The 15,067-nt window shown below is 35.6% G+C and overlaps 1 protein-coding gene across 1 annotated transcript; it reads right to left on the bottom strand.

The window, feature by feature from the left end:
* Window positions 1–9,559: 9,559 nt before the first annotated feature.
* IAPP (islet amyloid polypeptide) lies at window positions 9,560–12,632 on the bottom strand. Its single transcript, XM_035540722.1, has 3 exons — window positions 12,553–12,632; window positions 12,277–12,411; window positions 9,560–9,752 (listed from the first exon to the last, which is right to left on the bottom strand). The coding sequence occupies exons 1-3, from the start codon at window positions 12,630–12,632 to the stop codon at window positions 9,560–9,562; spliced, it is 408 nt and encodes a 135-aa protein (XP_035396615.1).
* Window positions 12,633–15,067: the final 2,435 nt, after the last annotated feature.

Consider the following 15,067-nt stretch of genomic DNA (forward strand, 5'->3'; position numbering starts at 1 on the left):
TCGGTTCCTTAGGCAGTAGTTTCCGATCACAGCAAAATCGTATTCTCAGTGGCCTTTGAATCTTTCAAGTATCGTATCTGTGCTGAGATACAGCATAGCAGGATAGCTGCCATCAGCCTCTGGAACAGTATGGATGCTAAGAGGCTGGAAGGACAGGAGAGCAGGGGCCTTGCCAGTACTGGAGAGCCAAAGGTTTGGAAGTATTGGGTACTGTATAGGTATGGGCAGGCTAAGCAAAGGTCATTATAAGCGGTAGAAGGTGAATGGGGCTAAGGGGATGGGGAAGGGATCTAAGGGATCTTCATAATAGAGCTGAAATGGGAATCTTGCAGCTGAAGAAGAGGTCCTGACTTCTGATGTCTCAGGGGTTGTGTAGAAAGATAAAGCCTGGAGTCTGGCTGGCCCTACTGCTGATTGAGAATGACCTTGCCCTGCTCCCTAATGCTCAAGGGGAAAAAATGAGAGCTCTGAGGGAGCAGAGCTGTTGCTGTGACCTTCCTAAGTGTCTCATCTCAAGTGTGCCAGTGTCCTACCCACAAGCTGTACTTCCATGTTCTCAATATTCTCCCCCCCCCCGTTTTTTTTTTTTTTTTTTTTTTTAATTCAGTAAAGGATTGGGAGACAACTTGCTATTTTTCCTTCTACCCTCATAGAAGTCCTTTTTCTATTCCCTTTAGTACTCTTAGTAATAGGATGTGTCAGGTTATATTCAAAACTAGGTGGTATAAGATCTCCCGTCTATATGCGGGGATGTTGCTGAAACTAACCTTTTCATAAGTTATCTTTGTTTTAAGAAGAGGAAAGTGTGAGAGCACTGGATAGAGGCATTCAAGCAATGCAAGACAGATTGCAGCAAGCTCAGGATGTGGAGATCAAACCTCCTGCAAAGCAATGGTTAGGGGAAAAGTTATGTGCAGGGTGGCAGGAGAAGTGTGACATTTCCATAGGAGTGTACCATGTGACTTAATACTATTTACTGCAAACTGGGGAAAGGTAAGTGCACTAGGAGTGTTCTGTGGCTGCAACAATACCTTTTAATGACTTAAAAAGTAAAAACGTTAAAAAGGAGGTGGGAAAAAAGTACATGGGTTTAAAGAGCACATATATTAGAGAGTGACGTAGCAAGTACTACAAAAGGTTAAACAGATGATATATTAGGTGGTAACAAGTGATAGAGACTTATAAAAATATTTATGCTTTACTGTATATCTCTGCATTTGGGCTTTATTGAGACACATTTTGTACTGAAACTTCCTCTGGTATGTGACGCACATGACTTTTTGTTTATCCAGACTTTTAAGTTCAGCTTTGCTTTGAAAAGTTGATCTGGCAAAATAGCATCTTGGTAGACTTACATGGATTTGAATGTCAAACTTACTCTATTTGCAAAGGAGAAATCCAAGATACTTTGACATTCCAAACTGCTGTTGATAACAAATCTTTTTGCCCAAAAGAAATGTCTATATCAACAGATTGACATACCACCGGTGTAATTTTTACTTATTATATATAATAATATATTATTTATATTTATTTATTTACTTTCTTGCCTGCTTCTAGCTGCAGCACAGTGGCTGGGTGTTCATGTAAGAGTAGTGTTTTTTAGGTTTCAGAGTGAACCACAATGGAAAACAATAAGGCAGGTACACTCTTTATGACTTCATCAGATTGAAACAACAGGTGTTTGTTTCAAGAGAGATTACAAAGATTCCAAGGCACAGGGTGGCACACATCAAGCATGTAAAATTAGTTTGCAATTTGTGCCAGCTTACTTAGTGGATAACTTGATTTCAGTTATAGGATATGATTATGCAAACTTTAATTAAAAAAAGGTTTTATAGGATATAGAAAACACAGGAGAAACTGATGTCAAAGTGATTTGTTCTGGTTCTCTAGTTCTAATGGTAATACAACCAACAAACTAAATAATCTTTTTTATTTATTTTATTTTTTTATTTTTTTTTATTGTCAGTGAATATACATTGAATGCAGTTGTCTGGATTTAAAAAAAAAAAAAAGTCCAGATCACTTTTGATTAGAATTGTACTTCAAATTGTTAGAATGTGATGGATGTGTTCGGATGAGGAGGAAGTTTGCAGTTAGGTTTAGATTTCTTCTCTGAGCAATTTATAACCTTAGCATTAGTCAGATACCCAATCTCCAGTCTCTTTCAGGATATATAAATAAATGTAGTGTAATATCTGAGCAGCAAAATTTATGACTATGATTGATCTCACTGGAGTCTTCTGCTTGCATTTCTAAATAGAGTGTACAGAGGAGAATTTCTTAAAACATACAGAGTCTTGGTTCTTTCCACAGACATGTTGTAGCAGTAAGTTAAATTCTGCAGACTTTACACCGTAAAATCTGTTACTTGATATGATGATTAAATGAAGAAAGTTAAGAGTTGCAGCTCTAGGATGAAACTAGTTCTCTGTGGGAGAGCTGTCCAAAGCTTATCCTCTCCTGTCTCATTATGCTGACCGTACTGTACTGCTTTCAAAGCCATAGTTAGTTATTTACGGATTTTCCTTCTTTCCTTTTTCCCCCTTCAAGCTTTCCCAAGAAAAAAAAAAATAATAATAATTTAAAAAAAAAGGCTTGGAAGGAGGAATACATTTGCAGGTTGGGTTCTTCTCCCTTGTTGCACTTCAGAGTGAGGGAGGAAACCTCCTTTCCTGTGGGAATGATCTTGCTAGGAAACAAACAAACAAACAAACAAAAAAAAACCACACAAAAAAACAATTGGGAAATTCTGTAAATTCTGTATCATAAGCCCTATTTATGGCTATCTGCAGTATCTATGAGGATTCTAGGGTGCTGTCAACCACACTGTGCAAAATGTGGTGAAGGTAGGGAAATGCGAGAAGATGACAGCTGGGCCCCTGCATCTCATAAAGAACAGGAAAAATGTAGTAAAATTCTTTTTGCATCTGCTAGAATGAGAACTGAACACAAGCATATTCTTCTGGGATAGAGTGATTTCTTTCTTAATTTTATGGGGCAAGTTTTGCAGCATACTGATATGTAAAGCCACTGTCTCAGCTATCCTCCCTGTTACTCTTGAGATGGGCAATGGCTAGTTATGTGAGTAGCTTCCTTTCAGACATTAATGCTGATCCAGCTGAAAGCGACCCTGAGGGTCATACTCCAGAGAAAGTTAGCAGGACCCTTGGTAGAGTCATCTGTCTCCAATGCCAATTGTTTAATGGCAAAAATGTGGAAAGAGGTTTGTTTTTTTTTTCTTTTTTTAAATTATGATATTGCTGTATTGCTAAGGTGTGGAAGAAGGAGGTAGAATATTAGGGTGAAGCAGACTTCCTCAGTCATTTAAATCCAAATATTATGGTCTAGGAGCTTTATGCTACATTAGGCTTACTCAGTGTGTTCATGGTTACAGAGCTTGTATTGATGCTGTTGATGCTGTTCTTCATTGGCCTGGATTTGAGCTGGGAAAGCTCTGAAAGAATAATGAGGAAAATACAAACTTCTCTTCCAGAAATAGACTGAGGCACCATGCTAGTTTATTTACTGTTTACATCTCTGGTTCAAGTAATGATATTTTGATTAAGTCTTTTCCAAACATGCTTACATCTGGTTTGGCTTTGTCATCAGTGTGTAAGCTGCATGTTAGTAGGTGGAGTGCATGCAGAGATTCTTGGGAAAGTCCTAATGTAATTATAGGGGAAAAAATAGTAGTAAAAATTAGTGGTAACATTTGCTTTTTTATTTGGGAAAGGGCTTCCGAAAGGAAAGTGATTTAACAACAACTAACTATGGACTGAAGAATGTTTTTAGAAAGTCTTTGCTCAATAAGCCTTCCTCAAGAAAGCAAGGATATGAGGGGATAACCTCAGAAAACTAAAGAAGAAGTTAGGAAAGGTATAAATGACCTGTGGCTTCTCCTGGCCTGAGGTTCTGCTAGCCCTGTTACCCGTACTTACACATCCTCCTGCAGTTGTGAGCAGCATGGATGCCTGATCCTGGAAACCTGCAGTATGTCTGGAGCCAGTTTAACAGAAACAGATGGCAGGGAAGTGCTACATTCAGATGCTGGAAGCACCAATTGCTGGGGAGCAGCCTGATTTATGAGATTGGTTAAGAAGTCAGTGGCTGCCAGGAAGTACATGAGATGGCCACTTGCTCCGACAGCATCTTTCAAGGTAATGCATCCAGAACAGGTCCAAAAAGTGGTGGTCCTTCTTGCTGACTTTCTCTGGAGATGTGGAAATTGTTACAGTGGAGGTAGTCACTTCTGATCTCTTTGCTACAACTGTGTGGTCATCGTGAAATCTAAAACAGTGCTTGGACAAGTGAAATAGTCTTTCATCCTATGATCCACTTGAACTTCTCTCAGTCTCAGGCGCTACTTCAAATTTGTATTTTCTGTGAAAGAAAGAATATACTGTCCTGATATCTTCATTTTACTCTCTCCTTCTTGTATTGTAACGAAGCAGGGAAAATAGAAATAAAAAATGTCTACCAGTAACCATTTAAAAGTTTTTTTTTTTTTTTTTTTTTTTTTTTAATCCTCTGCTATGTGGCTAGTTCCATATCCATATGCAACACAAGTAATGGGATCATCCAAGAACAGTGTTTGAAAATGACCCATATTCTGACAGTTAAGTAGCTCAGCTTCTTCAGTGCTGGGCTGACAATCACAGACTGATAAAATGTTTACACATTTCCTGGAAGAAGTCAAGACCCACTTTGACCTCTTCTAAAGGAACTGCTTATTGAATAAGGACTGATTCTGTTTGAATACAATGATCTGCTTCTGTAGGCAGTGTAAATAATAGCAAACTTCTGCTGGTTTTAATTATATCAAGTAGCATTTCATTCAAAAATGATTCCAGCTAATTCAATTCACACATGTAATGCACTGTACTTAAAGAATTCCAATTATTTTAATATGTCCCAGTATTTTAATTCCTTTTGAAAACAGCAACGACAAAAAAACAACCCACCCTGTAGAGAATGCCCCAGTCAAAATTTGGGACTAAAACAATTCAACCAGATTCTACCACCCTAGGTGTCACCAGTTGTTCTGCAACAAGTCTCAGGCTCTCTGTGCAGTAATCATGTGTGTTAAGGGTATTGCAAAATAGGCTATCGGAAACAGTTTCACTCTCGCTAGTGCTGAATCAAACAGAATATTTTAATATAGAGGCAAAAATGTTATTAAAGTAGAGGCAGGTTTAAGATCCTTAATTTGAATAATTATATGGATTTTGTGTTTATAAAAGCATTTCTAGGAAATAGTGACTTTATGGCATGATTGTTACTCAGATCAAGCCTATTGTTAGGATTAAAATGGATGTAAATGTGTTCTTTTTGTTCAGATTTTTTAGCATTCAAGAAGAAAATTTTTTGCATAATGAAGAGTAGTTTTAACTATTGTCTTATCACCATTGTCTTCTTCTTTAGCCAGTTTCTGATGTCATGGCTTTCAACTTTTGATGGCATATAATGTGGATCCCTAGCTTGAGAATTACTTTTAACATTTTGATTTGAAGACTTTTTTAGTTAGATAAACACTTAACTGGACCTAGTTAAGAATATATAATTTTCATAGCTATTGAAGCTGGAAACCAATTTATCTACTTCTCATAAAAACTGATTAGTAGAGAATACAGATCTTGAGGGGCTTTTTTCTTAAATTGAAGCTTAGTTTAACCAGCGGGTTTCAGGTCTGAGTTTGAGTCTGGTTGTTGAAGCATACAGAGACCACAAAAATAATTCAAATATATTTTATTTTTCAGTAGAACTTTTTCTTTTTTCTCCCAAGTGTGGAAGAATAGAGGTAACAGTAAGATGTTTGAAGCAGAAGTTGTCATATCCCATAGAAAGATTCTATTTCATGTTACTTCAACCATTATTTTTATATTCTGCATACAGCAAGGAGATGTCATACCTTACCAAAACTTTTTGCTGGCCGCGTTGCAAAAGCTATGTAGAGCAGTCCATTTTCTATATGATAATGTAGCTGTACAACAAAATTACTTAACCTTGTTACTCTAAACAAAAGGAGTCTACCATAACTGTCAAGTTATATTTTAAGTGAACTGGTTAACTCAAACCCAGCATAATTCTAGCAAGTGAAGATGGCAGCATCTGAAGATATTCAGTAGTGCATTACAGGAAAAGGATTTTATTTATAGTATCAACATGTTGACTTTTCAAAAGTTTTAGAAAATCATTCAGTAAAATCCAGACTTCCTAATAACACTATCCTGTTGAAAGTGAAGGGAAGCTTTGCCAATGCAGTGCTTGAGGTCCTCTCCAAGAATCTTATTTATCTGAATAATATGGATATTTCCTTAATGAAAATTGAAACTATCCATTCAAAAGTTACTATTCAATAGAAGAGCATTTTATGTTGCATGAATATCATGCTTTCTTAGTTTTAGCCCAAGCTTTTCAAAGTGAAATCAATTTCTTACCCCAACTCTATTCATCACACAAAAATATATAAATCCTGTCTTTTATGAAGCTGTCATGGTTCTTGAGAAATATTAGCCCCTACGGTCCATTTCTCTGTTTAATACATTCTTGATGTTCATATCATCTTTTTAAAAAAACTTTTTTTTGCTTGTTTGATGATTTTTTCTTCCCCTGTTCATTTAATGAAATTCAGTATTATGTCCCTATTCTGTTCCTTTTAAAAAGAACTTAGTAGAAGCCACTAAAACACAGAGATTTAGTATTTTTATTTTTAAAGGGAAAATAACCTCATCATGTTGTTTACATTCTTGATTTCCCACTTTTTATGCTTTTTCTTTTTTTACTTCTTCTCTGAAAGATGTAGAATAGCCAGATAAACTGAAAGAACCAAAGTTATGTAAGACATGATTCTCAGCAAATATTTAGCTCCCTAGGTACGCAGATAAATACACATCGGGATTTTAAAATGCCTAGAGGACTTTGTTTTTACTTTTCGTGATTTTGTTATTTAATTAGGCTTCACCCAGCAGTCTTCATGTTCTGAAATGTCTGAAGTTATGCTGTATGGGGTGCTGGTGATTTCATGTTTAACGTTTCTCTTCTTTTTCTATTTAAATCCACCTCTTTTTCTGACTCATTCTCTATGTGTATGCTTGTATCCAGGCTTACCATGGCTAGTCTAAGTCCAGTTCGTGCTAACTACACAGGAGTAAGTAGGGTAGCGAAGTTGTGTTTTCAAGGGCATACATGGAGAAACAACTTTGTAGGCAGTTCCTCAAGATACTCTAAATGGATAAATATATTAATTTAGTTCAGAATATGAGAATCAATCACTCTGGTGATTTAGAGCTTAAGGATTGTTTTTGTGTGTGTGTGTGTATGTGTGTTTTATTGTACCGAGCTTTTATTTATTTATTTATTTATTTATTTATTTTAAGTTGGATGGTTCATACCAACTGAAGGTGGGATTCATGTCTTCTAACTCTAGTCATCTTACAGTACCCATTTTCAGCTAATTGTCTAGACACTCTCTATTGTCAATGAAGAAACAGAGGCTCTTCAAGAGGGTGATTCATCTCGTCCTAAAATAGGTGTCTAAACTGGGATATACTGAAAGCAGCTTTCTCCACCAAATAGCAGGAGAGCATTGACAAGTGGTTAGACAAAAAGCAGCTAAAGTTAGGTGGTCCTCCTCTGAGCTATTGATACATCTCTTACTGTATCTGTTGCTTCACTGGTCTGGGAAATGAGTAACATTTTTTTTTAATATTTTGCCAAATGGGGCAAACATGCTAAATAGATGTTAGTATTAAATCCTTCAGGTTTGGAAAATCATAGGGCAGAAGGTAATGTAAACAGTTGCCTTGCAACCAAGCATAGATAATCTGTGCTTTGTTTTGTCAGATGGCAGCTCGAAGAACAGAATTTGATGTGTATTGTACATATTGCAGGATGGGATCAGCCTAGAAATCAGCATCCACCTGCAGTAAAAATTCTTCTGCTTTCTCCTCTGTACAAACAATGTCACAGTGACACTTCACAGCTATCCTGTCATTTTCTTGTTTGTTTTCTGGAAAGTAAATATTCTAGCTGAAAAACAAATTAAACCCACAATAGGTGCATAACATATCTCAAAAACACTTGAACGGAAAGCACTTCAAAGTGGCAGAAATATGGGATACGTTTAATGCCATCTGAATAGTTTTCTCAAGAACTTTTAGAATAAATATATATTAGAATTTCACTGAAGATAGAAACTCTTCTCAACAGAGTAATCAGTAGCAGTTTTAAAGCAGAAAAATTGTGCAGTAATTTTTATTTCAATGTATTATTTGTGAAATGAAGGGAATGTACCATTTAACATTGGATTTAACACAAATTTTTATATTTCAAGGCATTATTTACAACAGAAATAAATCAACCAGTGGCAATTATTAAAGTTTCACTTGCTTCTCCAGCACTAGGCTTCTGCTGAATATTTTTCATAATTGGCTAGTCATGTTTTCCAGATGATTATGAACTCTCCTTGAGAAAATGTTGAACAAAACACCCATTGCTATGATGTCACTTCTGTGAAAGTTCACATAACATTTTAAGGGAACAAATGTTTATTAAGTCTGTGGTGATTCTGGACTGAGGCAGGAGAAAATGACACTGTGAAAATTCCATTAATGTCTGTCTATCTCTAAACTAGTTTTCCTGTATCTTGGTAACAATGTAATTGTTACCTGCAAAAAATGCCTGTTTTGTCAGCAGGCAAATTTACTTTGCATCTATGATAGATTTTGATGCCTGAACCACTGGTTGGTTTTGTCTCTTCCCTTATTACTTAAGTTCAAGGAAAGGAATACACAAAGAAAAATGTTTCTGCCAGCTTGTTAAGTGAATTTCTTTTCTTCCTATTTAAAATGTGCTTATGCTCATGATTCTTACATTTTACTGATACGGCCTTAAAGTAAGAATAGTAAACTCTTAAAATCCCGTGCTCAGTGTGTATAGAAATCTGTGCTGCAAGACTACTTCTAGTTTTAGGCACATTATGGTGGAAAGAGACCAGTCAGTTAACTCGTCTGATCATACACAAAATACAGCCATAGTATCTCATCTAGTTGTTCTTTTAGCTGGGCAAAACAAGGCACTGTAGACATTTCCAAACCAGCAGATTCTTCTATGTTATTTAAATTAGGACCTTACTTCTTTTACCATTCTAATTTTTGTTGGTCTTAATTAAGATAATTGCTTTCCTCTTACCAAACTGCGACTATAAAGACATCCACATCATGGTTATCTTTTTCAGCCTTTTAATAACAATAATTAAAAAAAAAAACTGTTGCAATTAATTAGTTTTCCATTTATTATTGTGTGTAGTTGTTTTTTTTTTTCCTTTACAAAGAAATTTGACAAGCAGATTTCTGCAGTTCTTAATGGAGGTGAAACAATAGCCTATGCATGACATTGTACACGCATAGTGAAATGACAGACATAAATTACATATACGCACACAAAGAAAACAAGGCACTGTTAAGACTGTACAAGTAATAAATGACTGAAACATTATCGATACATTAGCAACTGAGCTCTTAATGAAAACCGTATCAGTAGTCATTTTAACACCCTAAAGCTGTGCATTGTTTTGGGGTTCTTTGCTTAAAAGCCCGTCTGTGTCCCTCTTTCCATATGTATTGGACCCCACATTCGTAGGTGAATAAATTGCTCCGATGTTGCTGCTGGAACGAACTAAAAAGTCAGCCAAGCGTTGTGTCACACATGTAGCAGTGTTGCATTTCCGTTTCTCCAGATGGTGACTACTAATGTAAAAGAAAAAAAGCCAAAATGAAGTCAAATGATGAGCAATTAGGTGTGCCACCTCTAAAAGGCATTTGAGCTGTGCTAATGTGGGAGTTCTTTTAATATGTGCACAAATACAGGAACATTACAATCTTCCTACCACCTACTTTGTGCCTGAAAAAAAAATTTTGCACTGTGTGCTATTATCAGTTTTAATGATGGGTTTTATTTAAATGCAAAGACCTTAACAGTCATATGTCACTTTTATTGATATTCAGAAAAGCAGTTTATGACATCTAGAAAACCTGTAATGATAGTATAGTTAAGACAGTAAGTGAAAACAGTGACTAAATGTTTAGCTTTAAGCTGAACTTCTAAGTCTATTTAGAGCTCTTGCTGATATCATGAGGATTACTAACATAATGACAACTACTAACATTTATTTAGTTCTTTTATTCCCACCAAATCATATCCTGCTCTTACTGAACAGTACGCTTCCAGTCCACACTAAATGGTCTGAGCCAGAAGACTCTCCCAACTGTGTCATGATCATGAGAGGTGGCAGGTGTTCCCAACTGCTTCAATACCACTTAAGATTTAGCTCTGTCTAAATAGAGATTTCTTCAGTAATAATTGTTGGAACACAAGCAGCTTGAATTTGCTGTAAAAGTCTGTAAGAGTGTCAATGGATGAGCCTCTATCTAAAAAGAACATTTCATGATCTGAGCCAACAGACCTTTTACAAACTCTGTGTAGGATATAAGCAGCATGAGATTTTTGTTTTAATAACAGTAAAATGTTTATCTTGAAAGAGAAACATTTTACTGTATATCTTGATATCTTGAAAGTCTTTTAAACTTTTTAATTAGACTACTGTGCTTTTCCTTCAGACAGAAATACTTGATTGTATTAAGATGAGATTATTGTAGCTGAGATTGTATTATAAACTGAGATTGCTTATAGAATTATTGTTAATTTTCTTGGGTTTCTTCATGTTGATGTGGCATGTAGTAGACAACACTTTTCAGTAGAAATTCACTGTCATGAGTTACAATTTCCAATTTCAAACTCAGAGCAATTACTAATATATTTACCTATAGATTGACTAAATCTGTTATCTAAAATTTCATCTAGACTTTTAGAGTTAGTTGTATTATCTAAGAATGCAAAAGGGATAGCAGTTGTGGGAGAAATGTCTGTACTATACTGGTTCTTGATCAGCAAATAGACAAATAGACAGCAATTTCTAAGCAGTCAATATTTTAAATATGTAACTGTATTTAAAGTAAATGGTTGCATTGGATTTGATATAGATTCTCTTAGATATTCCCAGTTTTTTTCTATAGATGTAAAAAGAGTTTAATCAAGCCCTTAATATATGAGGTTCAAACTGCAACTGCTTCTCATAGAAATCCTGGAGGCAGAGTTCTTCTTTTCTTTAATGATACAAAATCAGGCCCTGACACTCCAAGTTTAGAACTCCAGTCCTTGCAGGAAGCTACGAGTTTACTAACTGATGTCAAACCTGACTGAATCCATCATGTCTACTAGCTCTCTGATCTGTAGCCTTTATTTGAATATGTGCTTCAATGAGATAGCGCACCCAGTAACAGATTGTAAGCCATGGCCCTAGAAAAGCAGATAGGGCATACTGCACTCATAAAGATGAAGCCTTGTGTATGATTATTACAATTATTATTTTATTTTTAAAAAAACAAGAGCTGTAAAAATGCAGGGACTTAGTCTCTGTTATTAAATTATTTTGGAAGGTAACCAATTTGTTATATAATATATATGTATATATTTAAATTCGGTGAGAGAGGAACCAGTAACTAGACAGACACATGTATTTACTGAATCTACCTATAATAGAACTGTTATTGAATAAAGTCACTCAAGAGCCCAAAGAACAGGTAGGGTAGTTCAGTGATGTTTATCATTTAGCAGATTTGCAAATACTTTTTGAAATGCTATTTTATTCGTCAAAAAGTTACCTGAAATTGGCTTTATGGCTCTATGAACATGAATGCATTTCAGACTAGTTAAATTATGTCAAAACCAATTTCTTCTTTTCATTCTTCCCATGATTAAATTGATGTTTAACACTAATGAAATATTGTTTACTTACAGGAAATAGTTACGTTTTAAAAGAATTTTATTCTAGCAGAGCACTAATGTTATTATGCAGGATATATTTCTTCCCTCCCCCCCAACTCAGGCTTGGAAATGTGACATTTAAATAAAAAAGCCATCTCAAAATAGACCTTATTTCTCAATGAAAGATAGTATTTGTAGGCTTTTTTTCATTCATGAAAAAGTTATAATTGTGAACTGATAAATTATCTGCAAATTTTGTCTCTGGATTTCATTTTCTATCCTTTGATCTTACAGAATGGCTCTATTTACAAGAAGAAGGTTATTCAAAGCTGTTTGAGAATTGACAACATGCAGGAAGTCTCAAGTAACAAAATATCACTGGCTTAAAGTTTACTTCACAATTGAATCCTAAGTGATATGACAAGAACAAACAAGGGAAATCAATACCTTTTTGTCTTTGCTGCTGGTTGTTCTGGCATTTCCTCACTAAGTCCTGAGAGTGTATTCTGTGACATTATGGGCAATATCCATCCTTGCCTCTTGGAAGTCCCATCAGATAGATCATCAGCCACAGATAATAATCTTTAAACAATAAAATACACTTGAGGATTTGAAAAGCTCTACTTTTGCTCATGTTATTTGGGACATGAAAGTAAAAGCAATTCATGCAACAATCTGAATATTTCCCTTATATAGAAATAAATATGATTATTTGTTACTCACTTCTCAATAGGTGTAGCTTCCAAACAGCTCAGTGTGACAGAAAGTACAATGAAGAAAACCGACAGCTTTAGGTTGCACATCTTTGCTTCCAAACTTTCTGAAAAGAATAATGATTCAAAACTGAAAGCAATCCCAAATACTCTTCGGTGTATCCTATTACCGGTGCCCATTCTGTCCTAAATCAACAGCAGCCAGTCTTTTTCACAGGCTAGAGTAAAAAATGATCCCCACAAGTTTAGTGACATGCAGTTTTAGACAGATAGCTCTCACCAGTAAATGTTCATTTTCCATCTAGTAGTGTCAATCCTTTCCCATATCTTTGGTTTGCATTTCCTGACGTGTCCTAATCTCAAATTTTGGTCCCAAGTGCAATTTACCTCAAAGTTATTTTAGCCTTTTCCTGAAAAATGCTGTTGATTAATAATGAGAAACATTGTGCTTTCCTGAAAGCACATCTGTTGCATTGCATTTTAAATAAGAAAAAAGACAAATTGTTTACCTTGTAGTGGTCAGGCAGCTAACTGAAGATGCACGCCTATGTTAGCAGGAAGGGTGCATGAAACAATTCCACGCTTGCATCTAGCTCTGGAGTATCCCTTTTCCCCCTTCCTTGCTGACAAGTAATACGGCTCTTATATACCCTTCACACCTTTCTCAGCTCTGACATCAGGCAGCAGAGAGAGACTGTCATTAATTCCCATCCCTATAGATAGAAGGTGCCCCAGAGAGGAGCAGAGGCAGATCGGTCATTATTCCATTAGCACATCAGTAAATATTAACCTAGTATATGCAGGATGCCCTCATGAAGATTCTGTAATACCATACTGCACATCAGAACTGTAGCCTCAGCTTTACAGTTCTGATAAGATGCTGAGGTAATATTCTCTGTGGGTGTTTTCAAGGGCTAAATAAGGTAACAAAAGTTATAAAAAAAGCCGGATTAAATGAAACAACAGATCACCAGTAACTGAAACATAAGAAAACAGACGTATTAGAAAAGCTAGAATAGTTAAAGTTGGAGGGGTTTATTGTAGAAGGATATGATGATCAAAACACGAAAACGTTTGAAGGGCTAAAAGCTGTGTGAGGTATAAGAAAAGAGAGAAAATGATTTAAATTGGCAGATAGGGTGATCATTCAGGGTAACAATGTAGAAATCAATTCATTTTTCAGTAAAATATAAATAAGAATGAGAATTCTGTCATTATTAATGTAAAATCTTTTGTTTTACTAACACTGGTAGATTCTTTATTTCATGCATGCAAATTGTTTCAATTAATATTCTTAAGAAGGTAAAGACTAGTATTAAAAAGCTAGGAAATGCCAAAATAAATGCTGCCTGTGCAAATTTATTTATAGTGTGCATAGAATATGGTTCATAGAAAAGATATGCAGCTTTTAAGAGACTTTTTTTTTTTTAAATATATAACAAAATATATTGCCTGATTGCAGGTTGCCAATGATACAGACTGGAACCCTTTTTCCTGATTTCAGTGGGAATTAAGCAAATTGCCTTTTTTTTTTTTTTCTGTCACAGTAGTTGTCTTTAGTTATACCTTTAGGTGCCTGAGTGCCCTTGGGAAACTGGTGTTTCAGTTATTTATGGATGTTAAGATGTTGACAAAAGATCACAGACAAAGTTTTCTGCAATAAGAATCACACAGATCTTTGATATTCCCACAGAACATGAATTCATGCATAATTGCTTCGGTGTCAAGGATGTTGACTTTAGTGGAAGCCTCCTTCATTGTCCATTTAGTCTATAAAACCAGATTTTGTACTGAAATAGAGAAAGATCCAGTGTTGAATCTCTTCAGGCATCTGTGCTACTTAGATTGAATGCAGAAGGGATATTTAGCTGGGATAGTATCCTCTTAAACTGATACAACAGCTAGTCTGTCAGTAAGACTTTGGTGAGTGACAAAATGTTTTTATAAAAAAATGGGATGCTGCTCCTGAATATTTTGCTGTCTGTTTTTAATGATGCAATCATATACTATTTTTTTTTTCCTAGGTTTCTTTTATCTTGCTCTGGACGGACAGTTCCTGTGTGCAAGAAGTAAGAATAGTTCTGATATGTCTTCACCATGGCAATATGTTCTGTGCAACATCTGAAATAGATTTATCTCTCCATAGAGTTTCCTATTGATGTTTTCACTATAGCATTTGACTGGAATGAAATAACATTCTAGTGTCATTTTCACTGTAGCATTTTGTAGCACTGCGGCAATTTCACTCCCTTGAAATGAAGGCATGATTAGACCCATTTTACAGAGATAGAATTGTGCCAAAATAATTATGCTAATAATCTGTCTGGTTATCGACACCAGCCAATATTCATAGTTTGAATATTGAACTTGAGTACCTTGGTGCACTTCTTCCAGAGTGGGAAGAAATCTGGGTCCCACTGGCTCTCAGCAGCAGCAGGCATGCTCAGCTTCTGAGAAAAGGCAGCCTCAGGTCATTTGAACTCCTTAAAAGCAGTAGATAGATTAGATGCAGTTTGGCTGAGCTC

This window comes from Cygnus atratus, chromosome 1, assembly GCF_013377495.2.
Source record: "Cygnus atratus isolate AKBS03 ecotype Queensland, Australia chromosome 1, CAtr_DNAZoo_HiC_assembly, whole genome shotgun sequence".
NCBI lineage: Eukaryota > Metazoa > Chordata > Aves > Anseriformes > Anatidae > Cygnus > Cygnus atratus.